The sequence below is a fragment of the Tachyglossus aculeatus genome, chromosome 22 (genome assembly GCF_015852505.1).
Source record: "Tachyglossus aculeatus isolate mTacAcu1 chromosome 22, mTacAcu1.pri, whole genome shotgun sequence".
Classification (NCBI taxonomy): domain Eukaryota; kingdom Metazoa; phylum Chordata; class Mammalia; order Monotremata; family Tachyglossidae; genus Tachyglossus; species Tachyglossus aculeatus.
This window is the reverse complement of record NC_052087.1, coordinates 59,662,300-59,681,392: the sequence shown is the minus strand read 5'-3', so window position 1 is coordinate 59,681,392 and position 19,093 is coordinate 59,662,300. Positions and strand designations below refer to the sequence as shown.

Sequence of the window (19,093 nt, the reverse complement as noted above, 5' to 3'; positions counted from 1 at the left end):
ACCCTTTATTCACCCCTCCCTTAGTCCTTAGGTATTTATGTACATATTTGCAACATATTTACATTAATGTCTGTCTCCCCCATCTAGACGGTAAACTTGTTGTGGGAAGGAGATGTGTCAACCAATTCGGTTATATTGTACTCTCCCAAGCACTTAGTACAGTTCTCTGCACACGGTGAGTGCGTAATAAATTCATTCATTCAATCATATTTATTGAGACCTTACTGTGTGCAGAGCACTGTACTAAGCGCTTGGGAAGTACAAGTTGGCAACATATACAGAACGGTCCCTACCCAACAACGGGCTCACAGTCTAGAAGGGGATGCGATCGATTGATCGATTGACTGACAGATTGATATGGGATGCATGTATGTGCCATGGTGGTCAGGAGTACACCAATGCATAGGTGGCCCAGAAGTCCTGAAGTAAGCTCTAGTTGTCTGTTCTCTTGCACAACTACTCTTGCTGTTGAAACCCCCTAATTTGGAAACTTGCTGTCCTAGGGAGGGGAATGGTACATCTGTCATTCCCTGCAAACTTTAGCCATCACCCCTCTGGGGTACAGGATAGCCTCGCTGGAGCCCAGAGGCTTCCCATATCTTTCAGGGGTACTAAATCTAAGAGTCAGAGCATGGTGCCAGCAAACTACTGGAGCGATCCCAGGGTGCCCGAGACAGGACCTCGTCCATTCCATCCCCACCAAGAGAAGCCCCATCCCAGCCGTAAATTGCCCAGGGCCCTGATGGACCCTGATGTCATACCGGGAAGTGGCCGGAAACATCTGTGGCATTTGGAGCTGGCTGGAAGAGATTCTACCCCAGTCTACCCTCCCTGCAGCTGTTGGAGGGCTGCCTGGGGTCAGAGCTGGGGGCGAGAGAGGAGAATGACACATGGGACCACCCATCTCTCACAAGTGCCCAGGATACCACAGGGTACAGCACATGAGAGCAAACACTCATTTTTTCAGTTAAGTACTAACTCAGATTCACATCCCCTTTTCCTCCTCCCTTCTGTCTGTGGATCATTCTAGTGTCTGATTCTCCCATTAGACTGTAAGCTTCTGGGCAAGTCACTTCACTCCTCTGTGCCTCAGGTACCTCACCTGCAAAATGGGGATTGAGACATTGAGCTCCCATGGGTCAGGAACTGGGTCCAATCTGATTTGCTTTCATACACTCCAGTGTATAGTACATTACCTGGCACACAGTAAGCACTTAACAAATACCACAGTTATTATTATTATTATTATTATTACTGAGTCTAACAACTCTGATGTACTTTCCCACGTGCTTACTATAGCTCTCTGCACACCAATACAACTCAGTCAATACAACTCACTGATTGATCAATTGATCGAACGATCCAAAGCAAGATGGTGAATTGATGCTCTTATCCGGTAACTGCAGTAGCAGGGATCTGGATTTAAAACACGGCATTGGAGGGGTTTCAAAGAAAGAATGCCTCACCTGTTGTGAAACAAAATTCAATTGAGCCGGGACTGGCAAAAATCTTCCTACTAAAGTAGTCACAGGTTGGGATCCATCTGCAAGGAAAGCAAAATGAAAATGAATTCACAGCATGGAAATCCCTCTTCCCCTTACCAATGGGAGAATGCCTGAGAGAGTCCAATGCTTGACCAATTTATGGAGGTGTTGATGAATCTTCTTGCCAAAGGGCTATGTTGAGTGTGGAGTGTGGCTCCCTTATTTTCACTCTTATGGTCAGAGTAAATGGGGCCATCTTTGTTTTCGAAAAGCACAAGTGCACGTGGATAGTCATTAAAAAGAAGAGAGGGAGGGAAACCTGCCAGTCACCCTGTGCCGCCAGCTGTGCAGTGGGGCTGAACGTGGACAGCTCCTGACCCAGTGGGACTCAGGGAAGAGCTATTGCAGAGACACAGTGTGGCCTAGAGGATAAACATGGGCCTGAGAGTCCGATGGACCTGGCTTCTAATCCTGGTTCTGCCCTTTGTCTGCTGTGGGACCTTGGGCAAGTCACTTGACTTCTCTGTGCTTCAGTTCCCTCATCTGTAAAATGGGGATTGAGACTGAAAGACCCATGTGGGATGAACTGTGTCCAACTTGATTAGCTTGTACCTATTCCAACGCTAAGAACAGTGCAGGGCTCATAGTGAGAGCTGAACAAATACCAGGAAAAGCAAAAAAATCCCCGGCCAGTGCAGTTCTGGGTTAGTTCTCTAGGAAGGGTTGTCGGGTCGCTTGTCCTTGTTGCTCCTTCCCTGCTCACCTGCCCCACTCATTCCACTGACAGGCCACCACCGTTGCGCTCAGCTCAGCAGGAAGTCTGGGCCCATCGGCCAGGGAGGACGGGCAACCAGCTCACTCGGCCAGCGGGCCCGGGCTGCCGTGGAACAGAAGAGAGGCGCTGTCTCTGCTCGCTTGTCTGATGGGCCTTCCTGGAAGGTTGGAGTCTTCCTGGAGGGAGCGGGGTTTTCTGGCCATGGGGGATCTAGAGAGGCCAAGCCACGTCCAATGGGTCCGGAGGATCCCCCCGACCAGGGAATCATCAGTGGTCACCAGAGTTCCCCAGGTGTCACCTGACCGGACCCACAAACTGGACCTCGGTAGCCTCAGGAAAGTGCAGCAGCGCTGGACATCTGTCCATACGTCCTAGATCAGTGACTCCAAGAAGGATGGTTTGGGGTTTGAATCAGCTCCAATTGCCCCCAAAACGGCAGGACTGTCCATTTGCTTGGCCTCGTTTGATTATCCCCTGCCCCACTGGCCCTGAAATACTCACTTCCAAATGAGGAAATGAGATGAGAGGAGTAGGTACATATGTAATTTTTAAGTAATTTATTTATATTAATGTCTGTCTCCCCCTCTAGATTGTAAACTCATGGTGGGTAAGGACTGGTCTGTTTACTGTTATACTGAACTCTTCCAAGTGGTTGATGCAGTACTCTGCACACAGAAGGGGCTCAATAAATCTGACTGAATGATCGAATGAAGTGGGAGATGAAAGGAGAGAAAAAGACTTAGTGACAACTGAGTCGCTCATGGCTTCCTCTGGTTTCGTACCTGACTGCAGGAGATCTTTCTGGTCTTGGTGCTGAGGGATCAGATGAAGTGCCCTTAGTTCTCCTGGGCCAGAATTGTTCAGACATAGTATCTGCATCCCCCCTTTCAACTGGCAGAGCACCTGAAAGAGAAAAGCCATCACCACCTTTCATGTCAAGCAGGAAAATTCTGATTTGGGGGTGGAAAAACATTACGGGAACCTTTAATCTGCTAGTTATTTTCTTTTAGAATTGATGATCGAAGCAAAGGATAGTAAAATTGTCCAGTGTCAGGCTCCTATCCCCTATTGGTAAGGTTTTCATTTTACTGGACTTCTCATCTCTTTCAGGATTGAATTTCAAACCCAACTAGTAGCACCTTATCAAAACACTTGCCCCTCACTTCTTCCCTCCCTGACCACCATCTTCAACTGTTCACTTTGCAGTGTCTTCTTTCCCACTGCTTTCAAGAATGTTCACGTCTCCCCATCCTGAAGAAAACCCTCCCCTGACCCCCAAGGATCCTCCAGTTATCACCCCATCTCCTCTCCAAGCTCCTCAAACAAGTTATCCATATCTACTCTCTCCACTTCCACGTCTCCAATTTTCTCCTTGACCCCCTCCAATCTGGTTTCCATCCCCTTCACTCCACGGAATCTGCCCTCTCCAAAGCTCACCAGTGACCTTCTTGCCAAATCAAATGGCCTCTACTCAACCTCTCAGCTGCCTTTGACTCTGTGGACCACCCCCGTCTCCTGGAAACACTATCCAACCTTGCCTTCGCTGACACCATCCCCTCCTGGTTCTCCTCCTCCTAGCTCAGTGGCCACTCCTTCTCAGTCTCTTTTGTGGCTCTTCCTCTGTCTCCTACCTCCTAAATATGGGATTCCTCAAGACTTCATTCTGGGTCCCCTTTAATTCTTCATCTACACTCACTCCCTTGGAGAACTTATTCACTCCTAGGGCTTCAACTACCATCTCTATGTGACTAAATCCCAAAAATAACTCTCCAGTCCCGACCTCTCTCCTTCTCCGCAACCTCATATTTCCTCCTGGGTTCCAGACATCTGTACTTGGGTGTCCTGCTGACACCTCAAACTTAACTTGTCCAAAACTGAACTCTTCATCTTCCCACCGAAATCCTGTCCTCCCCCGTGAATTTCCCCATCACTGTAGACACCGCCTCCATCATCCCTGTCTCACAAGCCCGTAACCTTGGCGCTATCATAATAATAATGATGGCATTTAAGTGCTTACTATGTGCAAAGCACTGTTCTAAATGCTGGGGAGGTTACAAGGTGATCAGGTTGTCCCACAGGGGGCTCCCAGTCTTAATCCCCATTTTACAGAGGAGGTAACTGAGGCACAGAGAAGTGAAGTGACTTGCCCAGTCATACAGCTGACAATTGGCAGAGGCAGGATTTGAACCCATGACCCCTGACTCCAAAGCCCGGGCTTTTTTCACTGAGCCACACTGCTTCTCTCATCACCTACTCATCTTGCTCATTCAACCCACATTATTCAACCTGTCACCAAATACTGTCGGTTCAACCTTCACAGCATTGCTAAAGTCCACTCTTTCCTCTCCGTCCAAACAGGTACCTTGCTGATCTAAGCACTTATTCCATCCCGCCTTGATAAGTGCATGAGCCTCCTTGCTGACCTCCCTGATTCCTCTCTCCCACCAATCCAGTCCATACTTCACTCTGCTGCGCAAATTATTTTTTTTACAAAAATGTTCAGTCCATGTTTCCCCACTCTTCAAGAACTTCCAGTGCTTGCCCATCCACCTCCACAACAAACAGAATCTCCTCACCTTTGGCTTTAAAGCACTTGATCACCTTGTCCCCTCCTACCTCATCTCACTATTCTCCTACTACAACCCAGACTGCACACTTTGCTCCTCTAATGCCAATCTACTCAACGTACCTCAATCTTGTCTAACTCATCACTGACCTTTCTCCACATCCACCCTCTGCACAGTTAGTGCTCAATGAATACGACTGACTGAGTGGGGGACATGGACAGTCCTTCTAGACGGTGAGCCCGTTGTTGGGTAGGGACCGTCTCTATATGTTGCCGACTTGTACTTCCCAAGCGCTTAGTACAGTGCTCTGCACACAGTAAGCGCTCACTAAATATGATTGATTGAATGAATGAATGAATGAATGGAGTGGAGAGCGACTGGGGGCAGGGAGGTCAGCAAGGAGGATGATGCAGTAGTCAGGGCAGAATGGAATAAATGCTTGCATCAGTGAGGTAGCAGTTTAAATGGAGAGGAAAGGGCAGATTTTAGCAATGTTGTGAAGGTTGAATCCACAGGATCAAGTGATAGATTGAATATATGGGTTGAATGAGAGAGAGGAGTTGAGGAGCACACCAATGTTACAGGCTTGTGAGACAGAAAGGATGGTGGTGAGGTCTAAAGAGATGGGAACGTCAGGGGCAAAATAGGGGTTTGGTGGGAAGATAAGGAGTTCTATTTTAGACATGTTAAATTGGAGGTGGTGGGAGGACATCCAGGTAGAGATGTCTTGAAGGCAGGAGGAAATGTGAGACTGCAGAGAAAGGAGAGATGAGGACCAGAGATGTAGATTTTAGGAATTACCTGCATTGAGGTGGTGGTTAAAAACCATGGGAACAAATGAGTTCTCCAAGGGAGTGGATGTAGATGGAGAATGGAAGGGGACCTGGAACTGAACCTTGAGGGGACCCCCACAGTTAAGTGGTGGGAGGCAGAGGAGGAGTCCGCTAAAGAGCCAGAGAATGACCAACCAGAGGGATAAGAGGAGAGCCAGAAGAGGGGAGTGTCCGTGAAGCCGAGATTGGATAAGATTTCCAAGAGAAGGGGGTGGCCAATAGAGTCGAAGGCAGTTAGAGGTCAGGGAGGATTAGGATGGAGTAGAGGCTGTAGAATTTGGCAAGAAGGAGATAACTGGTGACCTTTGAGAGGGCAGTTTCTGTGGCAAGAAGGGAACGGAAACCAGATTGGAGGGGGTCAAGGAGACAACTGGAGAGGAATTTGACACAGGGGGTGTAGACAACTCGTTCAAGGAGTTTGGAAAATGGTAACAGGGAGATGGGGTAATAACTGGAGGGAGCCATGGGGTCAAGGGAGGTTTTTTTTTTTAGTATAGGGGAGATATTATGAATATGTACATCAGTGTGGCAAGGCTGAGGGTAGGGTGAATATCAAGTGCTTAAAAGGTATGGATCCAAGTGCATAGGTGGCACAGAAGGGGGAAGGGAAAGCCTCTTGGAGATGTGATTTTAATAAGGCTCTGAAGGCGAGGAGTGGTGGGCTGTCATATTAAGTGGGAGAGAGTTCCAGGTAGAGGATGGGTGAGGGCAGGGGGTTGGCGGTAATGTAGATGGGATCGAAATACAGTGAGTAGGTTGGCATTAGAGGAGCAAAGTGTGCGGGCTGGGTTGTAGTGTGAGAGCAACGAGGTGAGGTAGGAGGGGCAAGGTGATACTTTAAAGCGGATGGTAAGTTTCTGTTTGACGAGGAGGTGGATGGGCAACCACCAGAGGTTCTCAAGCACTGTAAGGTCATTGCGGGCAGGGAATGTGTCTGTTTATTGTTATCCTGTACTCTCCCAAATGCTTAGTACAGTGCTCTGCACACAGTAAGCACTCAATAAATACAATTGAATGAATGAGTGAATAAATATGAATGACTGAGTAGGATGACATGGACTGAATGTTTTTGTAGAAAAATGATCCAGGCAGCAGATTAAAGTAATGACTGTAGTGGGGGCAGGGGGGGCAGCAAGGAGGCTGACGCTGTAGACGAGGCGGAATAGCATAAGGGCTCAGATCAGTGAGGTGGCAGTTTGGATGGAGAGAAAAGGGTAGATTTTAGTGATGCTCTGAAGGTAGAGTAGACAGGATTTGGTGGCAAACTGAGTATGAGGGTTGAATGAGAAAGAAGAGAAAAAAATAACATCAAGGCTATGGCTTGTGAGACAGAGAGGATAGTAGTGCTGTCTACAGTAGTGATGGGAAGATACGGAGGGCAGGGTTTGGGTGGGAAGATGAGTTCTGTTTTGGACATGGTACTTACCCTCCTTCCCTCCCTCTTAGACTGAGTCTCATGTGAGACGAGTGCATCCAATGTAATTATCCTATATCTACCCCAGTGCTTAGCGCAATGCTTGACACATTGGAACAGGGATCATATCTAACTGCCAAATGTGTCTTCCCTCCCAGTGCTCTGCACAAAGTATGCACTTAGTAAATGCTATTAATACAACTACTACTACATAGTAAGTTCTTGATAAACACATGACTCAATTATGATAACGTCTTTTGCTGTACTTTATTTTGTTCTCTCATGTAATACTTATGCATGCTTTGGTCACGTGTGCTTGAACTACCATGCTCTACACATTTATCTGCTCATATTTATGGCTTTGTGTTCTTTGTGTCTGTCCCCCATTGGACAGTGCTCTGCACAAAATAAGCGCTAAATAAATACGACTGACTGACTGAGTGAATGAATGACAGATGATCCCGGAGGGCAGAGACCTAGAAAGTCATCATCATCAGCTCTGGTCACCCTCCGCTCACCCTTCCCCACCCCTGAACCCCTGCAGGCCCCAGAGAGAGCATGAACACCACTCCCCACTGCTGCTGGGGAAGGCCCAGAGGCGGCCTGAATTTCCCCAAATTGGTAAGTGCAGAAGCGGAGGGGAAAGTGTGAAAACGAAGGTCAGAGACTGCCAGATCCAGGGGCAAGTTGGCAGCTGGAATAAATGAACATACTAAAGTTTTGAAAGGGGGAGACCCAAACCTGGCTATTTTATCTTCACATTATCTCGACCATTAATTACCAATGGGTTGGGATCCTTTTGGTGCGAACAGCTGGCAGTTTCCTCTATTTCTTGAAACGATGGAAAAATGTCACAGGTACTCTGAACATCTGGATTCTGAAAATCAGTTCCTTCCTGGCTGTTTCTTGCAGTATTATCAACTGGTTCTCCCATTTCAACCTAGAAAAGACAATCACATTAGAAAAGCGTACCGAGGACCATGCCTTACACCGCTATTCTGGGTAGAATATTTACCCTCTCATAATTCAAAACTGGGGCCCCTCTCCTAATAATATTGTATTTGTTAAGTGCTTACTATGTGCCAGGCACTGCATGAAGCGCTGGGGGGACCACAAGCAAATCAGGTTGGACCTAGTCCCTGGTGCCACATGGGACTCACAATCTCAATCCCCATTCTACAGAAGAGGTTACTAAGGAACAGAGAAGTGATTTGCCCAAGGTCACACAGCAGACAAGTAACGAAGCTGGGAGTAGAACCTATGACCTTCTGACTCCCAGGGCTGTCCTCTATCCACTAAGCCACGTTGCTTCCTCCCACTGCAGCTCCAGAGAGCAATCCCTGCACTCACAGAGGCCTCGGGGGAAGCAGAGCAGAGCCCCCTCCCTAATTCCTTGAACAAAAGATGACTTTGCTCCCAACCCAGTGCTCTCTCACTATAGAATTGCCAGCCCAGTCCAGTAATATTAAACCCTGCCAATTTAGGATCATGTTTGGAAGCCAAAGCGGGAAGCACGCCGGTTCCTGCAAACATCAAGTATGACAACATAAGGGACTTATTTCTATTAATGTCTGTCTCCCTCTACAGACTGAAAGCTCCTTGTGGGCAGGAAAGTTTCTACCAGTTCTTGTCATACTGTACCCTCCCAAGCGCCTAGTCCAGTGTTTAGAACAGTGCTTGGCACATAGTGCTTAACAAATACCATCATTATGATTATTACAGTGCTCTGCACATAGTGAATGCTCAATAATCAATTGATTGGCTGATCGTTGTGCACACAACATGGCCAGGACTGTTGAGTGTTTTAGGAATAAAAGCGATATATAAAAAAACAAGCTATTATTATTACTTTACTGTCACCCTAACAGTCATGGGTGAATTTCACCATTGGTGGTGTCTTCTTCAAATATGAGACATTCTCTCTCTCTCTGTTTTCCCTTTCTCTCTTTCCCCGTGTTTCTGATGAGCTGCCAGTCAGGATTTCATGAGCCTGTGGTGGCCTGGGGTCCCCCGAGGCCTGAAAAACAGGAGCCCACCCATCTGCCTCAGGAGGCTGATGGTCCCAGACGACCTGGACCGGGCTGTTTTCCTGGTTCTGAGTGGGCTCGTCTCAGGAATCGCATGGCTTTATTCTCCCTCAACTCCCTTTTCCTTCTAGCCCATCAAGAGACACTAAGCTTTGTGCCTCTGCATGGCAAAACGGCAAATGACGACCCCTGGGTGGATAAAGAACAAAGGAAGGTGTGTATGTGAAGCAGAAGAAGAAGAGAAGCAGCGGGGCTCAGTGGAAAGAGCCCGGGCTTTGGAGTCAGAGGTCATGGGTTCAAACCCCGGCTCCACCAATTGTCAGCTGTGTGACCTTGGGCAAGTCACTTCACTTCTCTGTGCCTCAGTTACCTCATCTGTAAAATGGGGATTCAGACTGTGAGCCCCCCTAGGGACAACCTGATCCCCTTGTAACCTCCCCAGCGCTTAGAACAGTGCTTCTAGACTGCGAGCCCACTGTTGGGTAGAGACTGTCTCTATATGTTGCTAACTTGTACTTCCCAAGTGCTTAGTACAGTGCTCTGCACACAGTAAGCGCTCAATAAATATGATTGATTGATTGATTGATTTGCACATAGTAAGCGCTTAATAAATGCCATTATTATTATTATTATTATGTATGTCCAAAGATGTTCTTCGGTCAAGGTGTCATCTGCTCCCGTGCAGCCAACACTCATGCGCTTAGTAGAGCTCACCTCATCATCATCATCATCATCAATTGCATTTATTGAGTGCTTACTGTGTGCAGAGCACTGTACTAAGCGCTTGGCAACGGGTTTTGACCCCCTCTCCTTGGCCTCAAGACCCTTCCCTTCTGGTGCCCGGAAATCTGTCCGGGGGGCACCGGCAGGGTCCTTCACACCTAAGGGCCCCCGTGTCCCCCCGGGTGTCCCCTCTCCCCCGCCCCGGGGTGGGGTGGCTTGGCTTCGGCTTTTAGACTGTGAGCCCTTTTTAGACCGTGAGCCCACTGTTGGGTAGGGACTGTCTCCATATGTTGCCGACTTGGACTTCCCAAGCGCTTGGTACAGTGCTCTGCACCCAGTAAGCGCTCAATAAATACGACTGATTGATTGATTGGGCCCGGGGTCTTTGCCGGTCTTACTGTGAAACCGAGCGCGGCTCCTTCCGGAGGAGCCGAGCAGAGGGGCGAGGCCAGCGGGCTTCGCGGCTGAGAGGCCGCGGGCGACAGAAAATGGACGTAGTGCGCGTGGCCCCGCGGCGGCGACAGGGCCGGGAACAGCGCCTCTTCCAGGGAGCTCAGCTCGGGGAGACCCGAGTAGTCATCCAGGAGGTCGCCGGGGTCGTCGCCGGGGGGGAAGGGAGGCAAGAGCAATTCGGGGGGCTCCACCACCCCCAAGTAGGCGTCTTGGAAGGGCAGAAAGTCGCCGTCGGGCGCGGCGCCGTCCGGGTCCAGGCCCTCGGCCCCGAACGGCCCGCTGCAGCCCAGGTATTCGGCCATGAGTCGCTCCTCCGGGCTCGGTTGGGGCTCCATGAGGCCCCCCAGGGCGGGTGCCGGTGGCCGTCCCCCCCCAAACGGCGCCGGCCTCCTTCAGCCCCAAGCGCCGGATCGGTTGGTCCTTCGCCTCCTGGGCCTCGCGCCTCGCGCCTCGGGCCGCGCCACCACGACCACCTGCTTCGAGGCGCGAGGCCACGAGGGCGACAAAAGCCCCGCCCCGACCCGCACGCGCACGCGCGTGGTCCGTGGGGGGAGGGGGGGCGGAGCTCCGCCCGCGCAGGCGCGTTGTCCGTTGGGAGGGTGGGCGGAGCTCCGCCCGCGCAGGCGCGTTGTCCGTTATAATAATAATAATAATGCTGGCATCTGTTAAGCGTTCGCCATGTGCCAAGCACCGTTCTAAGCGCTGGGGGAGGGATACAAGGTGATCAGGTTGTCCCGCGTGGGGCTCACAGTCATCATCCCCATTTTACAGATGAGGTCACTGAGGCTCCGAGAAGTTGACTTGTCCAAGACCACGCAGCAGACATGTGGTGGAACCGGGATTCGAACCCATGACCTCGGACTCCCAAGCCCGGGCTCTTTCCACTAAGCCACGCTGCTGCTCGATTTATATTCGTTTTTAGACTGTGAGCCCACTGTTGGGTAGGGACTGTCTCTATATGTTGTCAATTTGTACTTCCCAAGCGCTTAGTACGGTGCTCTGCACACAGTAAGCGCTCAATAAATACGATTGATGATGATGATGATTCGTTATGGGGGCGGAACTCCGCCCGCGCAGGCGCCTTGCCCGTCCCGAGGTCGAATCATCATCATCATCATCATCATCATCATCATCATCATCATCATCATCAATCGTATTTATTGAGCCCTTACTGTTTGTGGAGCACTGTACTAAGCGCTTGGGAAGTACAAGTTGGCAACATAGAGAGACAGTCCCTACCCAATAGTGGGCTCACAGTCTAAAAGGGGGAGACAGAGAGCAAAACCAAACATACCCAGAAAATAAAATAAATAGAATAGATATGTACAAGTAAAATAAATAAATAAATAAATATGTACAAACATCTATACATATATACAGGTGCTGTGGGGAAGGGAAGGAGGTAAGATGGGGGGGATGGAGAGGAAGGAAGGGGCTCAGTCTGGGAAGGCCTCCTGGAGGAGGTGAGCTCTCAGTAGGGCCTTGATATCCATGTATACATGTAATAATAATGATAATGTTGGTATTTGTTAAGCACTTACTATGTGCAAAGCACTGTTCTAAGCGCTGGGGGGAACACAAGGAGATGAGGTTGTCCCGTGTGGGGCTCACAGTCTTAATCCCCATTTTACAGATGAGGGAACTGAGGCACAGAGAAGTGAATTGACTTGCCCAAGGTCACACAGCGGATATGTGGGGGAGGCGGGATTCGAACCCACGACCTCTGACTCCCAAGCCCGCCCTCTTTCCACTGGGCCACACTGCTTCTCAAGCAATCAAGTTGTCCCACAGGGGGCTCACGGTCTCAATCCCCATTTTCCAGACGAGGTAACCGAGGCCCAGAGAAGTGAAGTGACTTGCCCAAAGTCATGCAGCTGGCAAGTGGCAGGGTCGGGATTTGAACCCATGACCTCTAGCCCATAGGCCGTGCTGGGGAAGACAGACAGTAATATAAATCAGTAAATTACATGTGTGCAGGTGCTGTGGGGAAGGGATGGAGGGGGTAACGAGGGGGAGAGGAGGGAGGGGGCTCTGTCTGGGAGGGCCTCCTGGAGGAGGTGAGCTCTACTAAGCGCTTGGGAAGTTCCCCCTTCTAGACTGTGAGCCCACTGTTGGGTAGGGACTGTCTCTAGATGTTGCCTGTATATATGTACATATGTTTGTACGTATTTATTACTCTATTTATTTATCTTACTTGTACATATCTATTCTATTTATTTTATTTTGTTAGTGTGTTTGGTTTTTTCTCTGTCTCCCCCTTCTAGACTGTGAGCCCGCTGTTGGGTAGGGACTGTCTCTAGATGTTGCCTGTATATATATACATATGTTTGTACGTATTCATTACTCTATTTATTTATCTTACTTGTACATATCTATTCTACTGATTTTATTTTGTTAGTGTGTTTGGTTTTGTTCTCTGTCTCCCCCTTCTAGACTGTGAGCCCGCTGTTGGGTAGGTACTGTCTCTAGATGTTGCCTGTATATATGTATATATGTTTGTACGTATTTATTACTCTATCTTACTTGTACATATCTATTCTACTGATTTTATTTTGTTAGTGCGTTTGGTTTTGTTCTCTGTCTCCCCCTTCTAGACTGTGAGCCCACTGTTGGGTAGGGACTGTCTCTATATGTTGCCAATTTGTACTTCCCAAGCGCTTAGTACAGTGCTCTGCACACAGTAAGCGCTCAATAAATACGATTGATTGACTGATTGATTGAATCCGCGTGCGCTCAACTTTTCGCCGCTCGAGGCGGGGCCCTGTGGACACCCAACCGCCTCACCCCTCCGACCCCTCCGACCCTCCCTCGGCCCCGGCTCCTCGTCCCGCCCTCGAAGACTGCCCTTGTAGACTGTGAGCCCACTGTTGGGTAGGGACTGTCTCCATATGTTGCCAACTTGGACTTCCCAAGCGCTTAGTACAGTGCTCTGCACACAGTAAGCGCTCAATAAATACGATTGATTGATTGATTGATTGATTGAATCCGCATGCGCTCGACTTTTCGCCGCTCGAGGCGGGGCCCTGTGGACACCCGACCGCCTCACCCCTCCGACCCCTCCGACCCTCCCTCGGCCCCGGCTCCTCGTCCCGCCCTCGAAGACTGCCCTTGTAGACTGTGAGCCCACTGTTGGGTAGGGACTATCTCTATATGTTGCCAACTTGGACTTCCCAAGCACTTAGTACAGTGCTCTGCACACAGTAAGTGCTCAATAAATACGATTGATTGATTGATTGAAGGCAGCACAAACACCAGCCCTGGGGGAGGAGGACCCCCAGGGTCCTCAGGGTGTACCTGTCCAGGGTGTATATACAGCACCTGTATATGTGTTTGTACATATTTATTACTCTATTTATTTATTTATTTATTTTACTTGTACATATCTATTCTATTTGTTGTATTTTGTTAATGTGTTTGGTTTTGTTTTCTGTCTCCCCCTTCCAGACTGTGAGCCCACTGTTGGGTAGGGACCGTCTCTATATGTTGCCGACTTGGACTTCCCAAGCGCTTAGTACAGTGCTCTGCACACAGTAAGCACTCAATAAATACGATTGATTGATTGATTGAAGACAGCACAAACACCGGCCCTGGGGGAGGAGGACCCCCAGGGTCCTCAGGGTGTACATCCCTAGGGTGTATATACAGCACCTGTATATATGTTTGTGCATATTTATTACTCTATGTATTTATTTATTTATTTATTTTACTTGTACATATCTATTCTATTTATTTTATTTTGTTAATATGTTTTGTTTTGTTTTCTGTCTCCCCCTTCTAGACTGTGAGCCCACTGTTGGGTAGGGACTGTCTCTATATGTTGCCGACTTGGACTTCCCAAGCGCTTAGTACAGTGCTCTGCACACAGTTAGTGCTCAATAAATATGATTGATTGATTGATTGAGGAGGCAAGGAGTGGGGGAGAGGTGGGGGAAGGAGAGGTGTGAAGAGGGGGAGGGGGCGGTGCTCTGTGTGTGTGCGTGTGTGTGTGTGTGTGTGTGTGTGTGTGTGTGTGTGTGTAAGACTGAGCTCCTTATCTTCCCTCCCAAACCCTGTCCTCCCGTCTCACAACAATAATAATAATAATAATAATAATAATAATGGCATTTATTGCTCTTACTATGTGCAAAGCACCATTCTAACCGCTGGGGAGGTTACAAGGTGATCAGGTTGCCCCACGGGGGGCTGCTCACAGTCTTAATCCCCATTTTACAGATGAGGTACATGAGGCCCAGAGAAGTGAAGTGACTTGCCCAAAGTCACACAGCTGACAATTGGCAGAGCTGGGATTTGAACCCCTGACCTCTGACTCCAAAACCCATGCTCTTTCCACTGAGCCACACTGCTTCTCCTCACCGCAACAAGCCCACCACCTTGCCGTCATCCTTGACTCCCCTCTCCCATTCACCCCACACATCCAATCCATCACCAAAACCTGCCGGTCTCACCTCCACAACATTGCCAAGATCCGCCCTTTCCTCGTCATCCAAACCGCTACCACGTTAGTGCAGTCACTCATCCTATCCCGACTGGATTACGGCTTCAGCCTCCTTTCTGATCTCCCAACCTCCTGTCTCTGACCACTTCAGTATGTACTTCACTTCAGAGAAGCAGCGTGGCTTAGTGGAAAAAGCCCGGGCTTGGAAGTCAGAGGTCATGGGTTCTAATCCCGGCTCCGCCACTTGTCAACTGTGTGACTTAGGGCAAGTCACTTAATTTATCTGTGCCTCAGTTACCTCATTTGTAAAATGGGGATTAAGACTATGAGCCCCATGTGGGACAATCTGATGACTTTGTATCCCCCCAGCGCTTAGAACAGTGCATGGCACATAGTAAGCACTTAACAAATGCCAACATTATTTTATTATTATTATTATATTTTCCCAATCACTTAGTACTGTGCTCTGCATTCAGTAAGCGCTCAATAAATACGACTGACTGACTGACTGAATGAATGTGACGGGGGAAGTGTGGCTGGTTCCATTCATTCATCCATTCAATCGTATTTACTGAGTGCTTACTGTGTGTAAAACACTGTACTAAGTGCTCGGGAGAGTACAATATAACATCAAACAGGCACATTCCTGCCCACAGCGAGGGATAGGACAAGTGCTTTGCACACAGAAAGTGCTCAATAAATACGGCTGAACGATTGAATGAAGCCCTTGAATTAACATGGTAGTGATTTGGCTGGAGAAGAAAGGGCGGCTTTTAGCAATGCTGTGAAGGTTTGAACGAACAGGATTTGGTGACAGATTGAACATGTGGGTTGAATGAGAGGAATCAAGGATAACACCAAGGTTATGTGCTCATGAAGCAGGAAGGATGGTGGTGCTGTCTGAGTGATGGGAAAATCAGGGCGAGGACTGGGTTTAGGTGGAAAGATAAGGAATTCTGTTTTGGACATGTTAAACTTGAGGTGTTGGTGGGACATCTAAGTAGAGATGTCTTGAAGGAAGGAGGAAATGTGAGACTGCAGAGAGAGAGAGATCAGGGTTGGAGATGTAGATTTGGGTATCATCCATGAGGGCAAATGAGTTCTTTCGTTCAATTGTTTTTATTGAGCGCTTACTGTGTGCAAAGTGCTGTACTAAGTGCTTGGGAAAGTACAATAGAGCAATAAAGACAGTCCCTGCCCACAACGAGCTCATAACCAGGGTGGAGGAGGGAGACAGACCTCAATACAAGTGAACAGGCATCAAGACATCAATACGAGTAAACAGGCATCAATATAAATAAATCAAATTACAGAGATATACATACGTGCTGTGAGGCGGGGAGAGGGGGAAGAGTAAATGGGAGCGAGTTAGGGTGACACGGAAGGGAGTGGGAGATGAGGAGGTGTAGGTGGGGAATAGACGGGGACCCAGAACTGAACTCTGAGGGACTCCCACAGTTAGGGGGTGGGAGGCAGAGGAGGAGCCCATGGAAGATACTGAGAATGAGCGGCCAGAGAAATAGGAGAACCAGAGGACGACGGTGTCAGTGAAGCCAAGATTGGATAATGTTCCCAGAAGAAGGGGGGTGTTCAACAGTGCAAAGCAGTTGAGAGATTAAGGAGGATTAGGATGGAGTAGAAGCCATTGGATTTGGCAAGAAGGAGATCGTTGGTGACCTTTGAGAGGGCACTTTCTGTGGAGTGAAGGGGACAGAAGCCCGATTTGGGGAAAGTCAAGGAGGGAATTGGAGGAAAAGAAATGGAGACCGTGAGAGCAGACAACTTGCTCAAGGACTTTGGAGGGGAAAGGGTGGGAGGAAGATGGGGACGTGGGAGAGAGCCGTGCGGTCAAGGGAGGGTTTTTGCCCATGATAGGGAAGGCATGAGCATGTTTGAAAGCAGTGGGGAAGAAGTCATTGGAGAGGGAACAGTTGAGGATGGTGGTCAGGGAAGTAAGAAGGGAGGGGTCATGTGCTTTGAGAGGGTGCCCCATCACTCCTCACCACTCCACTGCCGGCTCCTCATCGTGCTCTGCTTCCCAGCTGTTTCTCAAGAGGAAGTCTTGAGAAGTCTTGGGGAGGCAGTGTGGCTCAGGGGAAGCAGTGTGGCTCAGTGAAAAGAGCCCAGGCTTTGGAGTCAGAGGTCAGGGGTTCAAATCCTGGCTCTGCCACTTGTCAGCCGTGTGACTTTGGGCAAGTCACCTAACTTCTCTGAGCCTCAGTTCCCTCATCTGTAAAATGGGGATTAAGACTGTAAGCCCCACGTGAAACAACCTGATCACCTTGTAACCTCCCCAGCGCTTAGAACAGTGCTTCACACATAGTAAGCGCTTAATAAATGCCATTATTATTTATTATAAAGTCTTCCCAACTTGCCCTCTAAGAACACCCTCTCTTCCTGCACCTCTGACCCTAATAAAAGGGAAGCAAGGCGGCCAAGTGGAAAGGGTCCGGGCCTTGGAGAAAGAGGACTTGGGTTCTAATCTTGGCTCCATCACTTGCTTACTGTGTAACCTTGGGCAAGTCACTTCACCTCTCTGCCCCTCAGTTTCCTCAACTGCAAAATGGTGATTAAATTCTAGTTCTCTCCCCTAGACTGTGAGCCCCATGTGGGACAGGGACTGTTTCTGGTTTGACGAACTTGTATCTACCCCAATGCGTTGAGTGGTCCTTGACACACGGTGAGTGCTTAACAAATACCAGAAAATAATAACAATAATAATAATAGTATTAAACCCCTATGTGTCAAGCATTGTACTGAGTGCTGGAGTGGATTTAAGATAATCACGTTGGACACAGTCTCTGTCCCACATGGGGCTCTCACTCTAAATAGCCTATCTCTGCTGACCTCCTAAAATCAGTTTGCTCCCCCTCTTTTCCCCTACCTCAGGCTATTTTCCTGCTCTCCCTTGTGTTGACCCCTTCCCCTCTGACTTCAAGTCTCCCCCAGGCTAAAGAACCTCTCTCTGGCTCCTGCTCCAGCTATCACCCCAGTTCCTGCTTCCATTCCCATCAGAATCCTGGAATGGGTCATTTCAACTATTGCATCAGTCTCCCCACTCCACAAAAACCTTGTGGTTTCCCGTGCAGTTTCATCTTAAGGAGAAACTCTCCATCAGATTTAAGATACTCTACTGACTCTCTCTCCCCACATCCTCACTTGTCTCCCAACACCTCACCCCACATACTTTGCATTTCACTCTGCCATTTACCCTCGCTGTAATTTATTTTAATGTTTGTTTCCCCCACTGGACTGTAAACTCCTTGGGAGTAGAGATCATATCTCCCATTATCAAAATCCTAATGAAGTCACATCTTCAGGAATCCTTCCTTGACTAAACTTTCATCTCCCCACACTATATTCCTTCTTATTGTGTCACCTGTGTTTCAGTATGCAGCCCCTAAGCACTTAGGCACTAACCTCTCCTTCCCCCACCCCGACACATCCACCCACCCACCCCTCCCTCCCATTCATGTCCATCTCCTTATGCTCGGTTGCCTCCCTTACTTGAAATGTATTTTAATATCTGTCCCCCCCCCCCACTAGATTATTAGATCCTTGAGGGCAGAGATAATAACAATAATAATAATGATGATAGCACTTGTTAAGCACTTACTATGTGCCAAGCACTGTTCTAAGCCCTAGGGTAGATACAAGGTAATCAGGCTGTCCCACATGGGGCTCACAGTCTTAATCCCCATTGTACAGATGAGGTAGTCGAGGCACAGAGCAGTTAAGAGACTTACCCCAGAGATGTACCTGGCCTGGAATGCCCTCCTTCATATCTGACAAACGGATCATTCACCCACCTCTAAAGCCATATTGAAGGCACATCTCCTCCAAGAGGCCTTCCCCGACTAAGCCTTCATTTTGTCTTCTCCCACTCCCTTTATTCACTCCACCCGCAGCCCCACAGCACTTATGTCCAGAGCCGTCATTTATAAATTGCTACTGACAACCGTCTGCCTCCCTGAGGCAGCTGGCAGAGAGAATGGGTCGGGTCCGTGGTCCCTCCAAGACTTGGACAGCAGGTACCCTGCAAGTGGTGACAGCAGTGCTCCACAGACAAGCACGTGCCCAGGAAGCCCCACCTCGAGCCAAGGCCAGAGCTGCAGCCACAGGATCCGGCTCTGTCACCCACACAGTCAGAACTCCAACACCTTTGCCCACCGTGAACGGTACGGGGCCTGTCCCACGTTTTGGTCTCCGTCACATAGGGGCTTCCCCATTCTTCCATCACGGTCCGTTGTCCACAGAGGGTCTTCCAAGTCTTTCCTGCCCCTCTGGCCTCTCATCACTTCTCTCCTCCGGCTCCTTCTTTTCCTCACCTCCTCCAATGTCTGACCTGGCCTCACTCCCTTCCCCTCCCTCTTCTGCCCCAT

The 19,093-nt window shown here is 49.0% G+C and overlaps 1 protein-coding gene across 1 annotated transcript in view; it reads right to left on the bottom strand.

Annotated features, from left to right (window-relative positions):
- The window catches only part of TESMIN (testis expressed metallothionein like protein), a 36,852-nt gene extending 26,168 nt beyond the window's left edge, over positions 1-10,684 (bottom strand). Inside the window, exons 1-4 of the mRNA XM_038764960.1 lie at positions 10,222-10,684; positions 7,855-8,013; positions 3,042-3,162; positions 1,467-1,543 (exon numbers count right to left, since the gene is read on the bottom strand). Of these exons, the coding sequence (XP_038620888.1) occupies positions 1,467-1,543; positions 3,042-3,162; positions 7,855-8,013; positions 10,222-10,611 (747 nt within the window). The 5' untranslated portion in view covers positions 10,612-10,684. The remainder of the gene's footprint in view (positions 1-1,466; positions 1,544-3,041; positions 3,163-7,854; positions 8,014-10,221) is intronic.
- Between the last annotated feature and the right edge of the window lie 8,409 nt (positions 10,685-19,093).